This window comes from Saccostrea echinata, unplaced genomic scaffold, assembly GCF_033153115.1.
Source record: "Saccostrea echinata isolate AGI-Se365-2 ecotype Australia unplaced genomic scaffold, CSIRO_AGI_Sech_v1 ptg000054l, whole genome shotgun sequence".
Lineage (NCBI taxonomy): Eukaryota > Metazoa > Mollusca > Bivalvia > Ostreida > Ostreidae > Saccostrea > Saccostrea echinata.
This window is the reverse complement of record NW_026889803.1, coordinates 7,234,429-7,244,155: the sequence shown is the minus strand read 5'-3', so window position 1 is coordinate 7,244,155 and position 9,727 is coordinate 7,234,429. Positions and strand designations below refer to the sequence as shown.

Sequence of the window (9,727 nt, the reverse complement as noted above, 5' to 3'; positions counted from 1 at the left end):
ATCTCATCTTTGTCATCGACTGTGACTTTTTAATAATCCTTTGATGTCTGTCTGAAGCAGATAGTTTAACAAGTTTCGTAAGCTTTCCTAATATTAAACTATGATAACACTCACGCCAGGTTTTAAACTTGAATTCTTAGTATAGCGGGTAAAATACATTTGAATATATTATTCTAGATTTTCTTGAGAAAAAGGTATTGTAAATAAAGTTGAACTATAATAGGTATATTCAGTGTTTTAGAGATTCAAATAGGCAATGCTCTCAAATACCGAGTATTTTGATATTGTGCTTAATTTGAGAACCAATAAATCTTTTAAAAAAGAGAATTAAAGGTTTCATTGTTTTATTTTATTCTTATATAACATAGTTCGCAAGGAGACAGAGAATTGAAATGAACTTCAAAAACAGGGGGAAAAAATCCACTTATATGCAAACACTTTGCCGACATTTTCGTAATAGATACATTATATACATTCTTGTGAAATAACAATAAAACATATAACAACAATAATGTAAAATATAATTACATGTACAAATCACAACCATGGAATGTAACATTTCAGGAAAGTTTAATTTCGCCAAATCTCATTAAAGATTTACATCAACAAATTATTATAATATAACATCCATTATTCTGGAAGTGTTATTAAAGATGTTCCCACTGTTTTAATTTCTGGTTATTTTTGCAAAATTAGATGAATAAAATCTAATATTTCTAAACACATGTCTCGTCAAAATAAATAGGACAGCCTACCACGTAGTTAAACTGAAAATTCGATTTTTGCACAATGTCATTGTCAAACAAGTTTGAGCCAAATATGAGTAAACTAGACTAAAGTCCTGAAAATTGGATTCAATTTTATTTCTATGTCTGTCCTTACTGATATTGCTACCTCGTAATTAATTAATAAGATGATGATAAAAAAAAATTTAAGTAAAGAATTCAATTTCAATTATATTAAAGTTGAAATTTCCAACAATAAAAAAGGTATATTGATCCTGCATTTTCTAATTATGAGGGGCAGGCTTCCCTTTCATGTACCCTTTCCACCGTTCAAGGGTGTTCTGAAAAAGTGGATCATTGTCTAACTCAATAAGTATGTATAACTGTTTGATATGAACCTTATGATAGTCCCATCGAGCACGATTTGGTGCAAGACCTGATGTGATGTGTCGAAGGTCATAAAACGTTCCTGTGCCAGAATCAAACATGAGCAGCATTGCTTTCAAAGTCCTCATTCCCCTTTCAAATAGTTCAACTGCTTTTTTTCTAATGCCACCTGTTGCCATTTCTTTAAGGTCATATAGACCAAGTAAAGAGTAAATAAATCCATTGAGCACAAAACTGCTTGGTGTAGTTGGATATTCTTCATACCAGTCATATGTATTGAGAAACTTTGCTAGAACTCCACCTTCAGAACTTGGAATATCAAAAATATCCATTGCTTTACCCGCTGCTTCTAAGAAGTTCCTGTCTTTAGAGGCCACATATGCACGTACAAGGAGAGAAATGGCATGTCCTTGACCCATGGCAGAATACCATCCTGGCTCCAGTTCCATAACTTCTGGAATTAGTTTACGTGTCACTTTCACTGGCCACCCGCCCATGGAATCTTGATGCCGTACAAAATAATTTGCAGCATCAAAAAACAAATCCTTATGTGCGTGACTACGAAGAGTCACATTGTCCATAATACCATGACCACGAACACAAATAGCTGCAATGTGGGCTGCACTTTTTATTTTATTACTTCGACTTTTCGAATATTGTAATGTTAATCCTTTTTGAAAATCGACCATTACTTGTCTAGTTAAGTGAATCCATTTTCCTTTTTTGTGCGACCCAATTCCATAATAAAGGTCTTTGCCGTTTGATTTGATTATGTTATCACTAAGCACGTAATGAATACGGAACAAATTTCCGTCTTCTGTGTCAACTAAAACTGTTACGCTTCCGTTATTTATAAACATAATATCCATGGACAAAGTCGACATATTCATTTCTTCCGCTGATTTAGTGATTCCGGAATTTTTCAGGTTTGCTGAAAATATATAAGTATATATATTAAAGGAACAGTTGCTGGTAAATTCTGCTTAAAGGTTTTGCACATATCCAGATGGTAGTAAAAATGGAAATATAATACTTAAGAATTCTTTTATTCTAGAAAGAAAATTCTGTAAAATAATTATCAAAATTCATAATAGGAGACAATCAAAATGAAATTCTGTGATATTTGTGTACTTGATGTTTTGAATTCCACTACTCCATTATCTAACAAAATTCTATCATCCATCCTGCTGCGGATCTCAGATTTGCGATCAGGGAGCAACCAATCTGATATATCGGTTTGTTCTCCATCCTCTAAAACTTTCATTTTCGGCCTGGACTTTGTCAGGTATTTGCTATAGTGACTTAAACCGTACTGTGCTATCTGTATGGGGTAATAATGACCTTTCCGCTCCCACTGTGTTGATACAGGAACACCTAGAAATAATTTTCAACAAATTCTGAAAAGTGTTTCTTGTGTAGCTAGTAATTTATAATTAGTGTGAAATGGTAAACGAAAAGTTATCTACATTATATTTTTGCTTTTCTACCTTCAATGCCAGAGACACATTTGACCCTATTTCTATCCTCTACGCTATATTGATCAAATGACATGAAGACACCGCTAGGATGATACTTAAGTTGAGGACCAGAGGGAAAATCGTCTTGGTAGCTGTGATGGAATGAAAACCTCTCGTATCCATCTGATGATTCAATGGAGCCATATACCTGTATTGATTATAGAATAACCTTATTAATCTTTTGTAAAGATTTTCATTGTGTTCCTTTTAGTTGGTTTGGAATTTTTTTTTCTTGTTTTAAGCTTATGACCTCGAGTTACTGCTGATTACGCTTATTGCTAATATGGCTCACAATTCATACCTCAAAATATTTCTGGATGAAGGAAAATGGTATGTAAACATCTTTCTCATCTTTTCTTCCCATTATGGAGTAGTCTCCATTTATGATGCACTCAAGTTCTTCATATTTGATTGGCTTGTTCCTTTCTACTTGATTGTAAGCCTGGGCTACCCTGGGCTGAAACCCCACGGAAGCTTTAAACTCATTGAAGATTTGTAACGAAACTTCTTTCCTTTGAAATCCACAAAAGATATAAAAGATAAATGGGGATGTTTTATCTCTCAATGCCAAGTACATTATTGGCTTAACTTTACATGTTTTTTTTTATTATTCTTTATAATTCATTTTGTGTCTTTTGACTTATACATGTACTTAAAATCTACTTTACCTGTAAATGCTATCATCTTCCCTAGTAATATCACATCTTTCAATGTTGTATACTGTTAGCAGAAGAGGGAAGATACCCACACATATTATAAGAACCTTCAGGTTCGTACGGTACATGTGTAGAATTAAACCTGAAGAACAATTTTGTACGTAAGTTGAATCATTATTAGTACATGTTGAAAATCACAATGTTCTCATCATTGTATATTTTATTTGGTTTGTATTGATTGATTGATTGTATATTGTTTTACGTCCCATTCGAGAATTTTTCACTCATATAGAGACATTTCAGTACTGAATTGTGGTCTAGAGTGATGCATTATTCATAGAAATGGTAAAAGTCTTGCATGCAGATCTTTAACTGGACCAAAATGCAAAAGATATCATTCCTTTTCTTGCCCTGAAGCACACAATTTCATATTATTTCATAGGATGCTATCGCTTTTAATTAATTGACATATTTTGCAAAATATGGCATAGGGAAAAAAAATCAAAAACATTGTGTTGAAATATTTCATGACTCTTTGAGATTTCGCATGATAAACGAACAAGCAAGCAAAATCACAGAGAACTCCGGTAAAAAATATATTCAGCTTCCAATAAATAACCGACTTAAAACAAACATTTTTAGGGAAACAGTGCGTCACATTGTCCATTATCAACGTGTTCGTCATTAATTATATAGTGTTAAACTTACCAGGCGAATCGTGACATCAAAGCAATAAATAGTAGCTATCTGCAGCAGAGGATGACCATTCTCTATTCATCATTCTCTCTCTCTCTCTCTCTCGCCTAAAAGATTTTTTCAATTGATTTTTTTTCTTTTTAATTCTCTACTTTATAGTAAGATGCTTTATTTCTTATGATTGTACAGACATTTATGAAAAAAGTATATCTTTAATGGTCATGTACCCCTAAAAAATAATGATAATAATTTTTTTTTTTTTTTTGAAAAATCCATTTATCATGGAAGGGGGTTTGAATAAAAAAGAAAAAAATGATATGGGAATAAATTGCAAAAGGACCACAAACATATACAATCAGACGTTTATTTTATAACTTTAACCGTAGATTACATTCTTTGCAACCTACATGTAACATGTTTATCTGATTTAAGTGTAAATGATGATGATAAAGAACAGTGTCAATCTCATATATACAGTAGACAAAACGGACAGACAAAACAGCAAAAACACGGATCCCTAGAAACACTAGAGGTAGGGTCATGTGCCTAAGAGAAGTAGACATCCCCTGTCGACCAATCATACCCACCCTGAGCTCAATGAATAATGAGAATACATCATAGTCAAATTTAGCATAAAAGCAATTACCTAACAAATGGTATGAAACATCTCAGCCAAAATACGACCAAACGATAGTATTTACAAACAAGGTCATTATAACGACTATAGAATTTGCCAAAAGCTGACTTTAGAAGGAGTAGGTGAAATCCTTGTAATATCAACTTATTTGTCAATAGTTTGCCTCGATTTAAGAATTAATCATACCCAGAGTATACTCTTGCATATCGAATCAGCTGGAAGACATAACACCATATGTAAATGATGTTGGAATATTTCTATATAAATAATGGAAGTTGACGATGGAAAAGCTGGAGTCATCCCGTTTGTCATACAGTTAATTTGTTAGTCTGTCATTATCGTCTATAGTCAGTAAAACATCCAAACATTAAATTAAAATTTTCAAGATATAATTTTATAAGTTATAATATTAAGTTAATATCAGAGTTAACTATAAACCTTACAATACTGCTGGCAAAATAAAAGGAGGGTTTTAGTCATGAAACGGGATGTAATCATAGATAATTTTGCCGCAAAATTTCAGAGCGCAACACGCAATCAATATTTCATGAATGTGTACTTCCCTAAACGTTATAGAAGTAATTATCTAAATAAAGTTTAATTAAATGTTCAGTAGCTATTAAAATTCATCTACCATATATTTCTACATTTAGAAATCATAACTGATACCTGACTAAGCACATCAGGATACCTTTAAAGAATCCTCCATATCTTGTGTTTAGTGATTCCACACTGGTTGAATTTAAAAGTCACACGCTTAAGTTTCCCAAATCAAGAAAACAAAGGGTGTGGAAACAAACAGAGGGATGAAACAGATTTGGAAGAAACAAGGTCGGATGTTTTCAGTTGTTAATCGTAAACAACTGACGGCTCAATTCGCACTACTTTAGATAAGGCTAGTATAATGATAAGAAGAATAAGGGTAAAATTCGCTCTTAGAACTAAAATTTATACTCAATCAAGACATTTAAGACGCAACTCCATTCTAATAAAGGTATAATCTACCTGTAATTTATTTTTATATGTATTTCAACATATGTTTTAATTTTTCATCGTCTTGATGTTTTAAAAAGTGCTATGAAATTTTTGATGACACATTTATTGGTATGCTGAACATAAACAAAATTACGACAAAACGGTGTAAAAATACATGTTTCCTGAATCCTCTCCTCATTAAGAGGGTAAGAGAACTGCCTGTTCAGGCCTGTAGAAAGCAATTTCAGCTAACAGATTTTATATGATTATTTGACAGATACTTCTATTAGATAATTCAGTATGTCTATGATCGATATGTATTTCCTATTCTAAAGCATATAATGAATATAACATTTTTTTAAAACACATCTCTAGATGTGGGGGCCATTGTTGTCAGATGGACTTACAATCAACAGGAAGGAGAAATGATATTTTGTGCATTGTAGCTTGAACACTGCTTGAAATTTGAACTATAGGGAAAAGTGTTGAATAACCTACCTTGCAAGGTCATGCAGATGTTTGTGCATTGCACAGAATGTTTCCGCTGAAAAGGTAATGAATATCTAGCTCTTACAGATAGATAAATACCTCTCAGAAATGACAATGCTATCAATTTTCAATGAGAATAAGCGATGTACAAAGGGCACCTGTTGCATTTGATAATTTTTGAGCTTAATGCAAATATTTACATATTATCTTTTACCAATCTGTAGATAAATTTATTTTATGTAAGCATCTGCTTTACTTACGGCACATTTCATAACCAACTGAAAAATGTCAATTCCTTGTAGCATTGTTAAGACAAAAGATCTTGTCAGATACTGATTTTTCTTATCATAGAAAACACTTTTAGTTTTGAATAGTTATTGTAAAAGGAAATCATAAAGCAACACAAACCGAACTTCGGTTTTAAATTTCAATTATTTAAACCATCATCGATGTTTACCTACGTTTAAACCCCATAGTTTAATTTGGTATTATTATGTAACTTGTAACATATATATAAGAATAAAGGAGTGTTGTTTTATTTTGTTTTTTAAATAATGGTTCGTACATGTGGAGTACCTAAGACTGATAGATATTGACACACAAATGTAATTTCAATTTTTTTTAAAATATTTGTCGTCTTTAAAATATAGACTTCATTTACAATGACGACACGTGAGAATTTTTTATTCTTAGTGCCCTCAATGTAGAAGATTATGCTCAGTTCTTGTTTTTGAGAAAGATTTTGTTATATCGGGGATTTTTTGTTTTTGAAAAGTTCATTTTTTAAAAAAAGTTGCCAATGAATGCTTGTAAATTAAACAGTAATAAAATGTCATATTTTGGGTATTCTAAACCTTATCTTTAAGTGCTGATTGATAAGACGTATCGTGTAATTAAAAAAATGAAATGAAAAAAGTGAGTCAGTGAAGTAATTTTAAAATATGTACATAAATAAGCAAATCTCAGGCTAAAAATAAGGTTAACTCTTATTGACCTTTTCAATTTATCTGAAATTTTTGGCAAAGTATGTAAATTTTTTTTTAAAATATCATTTGAAACCAACATTGTATATTCCTAGCATGTTACTGTATTCTATGAGTAAAAATATGTAACGTAGGATCAATGCTCCAAAATAATGAATGAAACAAATGTGTAGAGTTTGAGAATTTCCTACTAAATATCCTTGCAGCACAAGAAATGGTCTTTTATAAATCTTGTTTCTATTTTATGAGCAGTTTTTTTTATATTGATGCTGTAAGTTATGAATTCTATAATTGAAATATGTTATTAAAATCAAATTCTAACTCATCATTTTGATATTTCTCAAAGGCTGACGAATGGCTTACCAGAATAAAAGTTTACTTATCACCACAAGTTCCTTTTTAAATATCAAAGGGTAGATAGTTTTTAACCCTTCTGGAGCCAATAAATTTCTAACGGCTTAATTTTTCGGCATAATCATCAGGTCATTTAATGTCCTTTCCTTTTCAATGAGTGGGTACCAGTGATATTCATCGACAAATATTTCTACCTTTTCTGAAATGCCAATCTCTCTTTTTGCCATTCAAACTGATCCCCAGTGAGAAATTTATCAAAATTACCCGGTGTTTTACATATACAAGGTCTTTTAAACAGTTTTTAAACCCGGAAGATCATATGCATAACAGGAAAATAAAGCAAAACAAGAATGTACGTGCAGTACTAAAGCATCTGTGTTTCAGAATGTCTTTTTATTTTGATTTTAATAATTCTATACAAATTAATATGAAATAAACAGGATAGAAATAATTCATTGAATAAGCAGTTCACTTTCAATGTGATTTCATTACTTTCATAATAGCCAAATCATTCAAAATACATGATAACGTACTTTAACGAAAAAAAATTCTGGCTATACCCCCCTCCCCCCCCCCAACACTTTAAAAAACACACATAGAAAAGTTATGCAACATATGTGAGTTGTTTAAATCCCTATAACATTCAGTAGATCAAACCATATTCAGGTTAACCTTGTTCCTTGGTCTTGTTTGCAAAATTTAAATAAGATATACATGTAGGACAAGTGCAGAAAGAAGCACTCTGCCAGTTACTCTGATGGAAAGGAAAAATCACTCTAGTGTTAAGTCTTTATGTATTTAATTACATTTTCAAACAAAAAAAATCACAAAGAAACAACTAAGGTCTTGACATCTTGAGATGATTAAAAAAAATCAAATCAGTGTCTTAGAAATGATAATAGAAACGACTAAGAACTTATCAGTGACAATGTCTAATCTCGTCTATTAAGCAACAATTCATTCTAAAGTGCTATTTATATTTGTATCTTTTATGAATGAATGAGCCTATGGATGTATAATTACTTGAAAAGTTTAATGTGATTTACGAACATATATTTATATCTATGTAAATCATTTTAATGGCCCATCGGTGATATTTAGAAATAAGTTTATGAGAAACCGATAAAATTAAAAAAAAAAATACATTAAACATAATATGATTTTTCAGCATGGATAACCCTGGCTAGTAGTCGAGATCGCACCACGTGTAATGTGTTATGGCTATATTTTCCATTCCTTTTAATTTTACTTTTACTACTTTTTTTAGTATTAGGGGGTATCAATGTAAATTCTGTCAAGAAAAGAAAAGCTACTTTTCTATTTAATGTTGTAGAAATGAAGTGTTAATATTTCCTGTCATTCTAAAGTTTTACAAAGGTGAAGACCTCTGTCAGTGAGCATGTACATTCCAAATGGTGATCTACCAAAGAAAATTAAGTTATTTAAAAATCCCTGATATTTCGAATATACTCTTAATCGATGATTTTAAAAATGAATAAACAAGAAAGGGTTGTGAAGAAATCTGAATCCTTTTAAATAATTTCCTATCGTTCTACAATTTATAAAGCATGACCATTACCACTTTGGAATGCATTCATTTTACATATTAACCCTTTTATAAGTAGATCATAAGTAAATTCTTATATTTCTAAACACATTCAAACACATCTTACTTAAGGCATTCTACTTATTTTCTAAACTTTAAATTCCACTGCAAGATAGCCAGCGTTATTGCATCGTGAACTATGAGACACGGAATAAATTCTACCTGATTTTATTTACATCCTGTTCACATATAAACACGACAAAAACTTACCTACATGTGGAGGATTTGAGAGAGCTTTGAATATCCATTCCATACAATTACAACATGTATATAGACCACTGCTTCACCAGTATCACACATATGGATTAGATAAATCGTATAACATTAGAATGTAGAACATATTCTCCTTGAGAAAAAAAAATATCGATATGTTGATCCTCTGGCAATCACGTACAGACTGTACACCAAACACTTCCCCTCGTTGTATATATTTACCTTTTTATGTTGTGAACAGAGCAACCTTTTAGGTCGTCCTTTCATCACCTGGCCAAGCGTGGAAATCTCTCCTGTAGGCTTCATTGAATGATTGCTCTTGTGGCTGAAGTTGAATGCATTAAGGTACCTTAGACCTTTAGTATATTCATCATTTATTAATTGTTTAAAACTATTATCAAGGATGTGTAGGAGATAAGGGGCTAGGTATATATTCACGTCCTGCAAAGTTTTTAATTTCTCTACCATGAGTATGATGAATGTTGAACA

The 9,727-nt window shown here is 31.5% G+C and overlaps 1 protein-coding gene across 1 annotated transcript; it reads right to left on the bottom strand.

The window, feature by feature from the left end:
• Nucleotides 1-327: 327 nt before the first annotated feature.
• On the bottom strand, nucleotides 328-9,369 carry LOC133206417 (D-glucuronyl C5-epimerase B-like). Its single transcript, XM_061342398.1, has 6 exons — nucleotides 9,236-9,369; nucleotides 3,298-3,427; nucleotides 2,931-3,141; nucleotides 2,600-2,777; nucleotides 2,244-2,486; nucleotides 328-2,043 (listed from the first exon to the last, which is right to left on the bottom strand). Exons 1-6 carry the CDS (start codon nucleotides 9,276-9,278, stop codon nucleotides 1,010-1,012), a joined length of 1,839 nt encoding a protein of 612 aa, XP_061198382.1. The 5' UTR covers nucleotides 9,279-9,369; the 3' UTR covers nucleotides 328-1,009.
• Nucleotides 9,370-9,727: the final 358 nt, after the last annotated feature.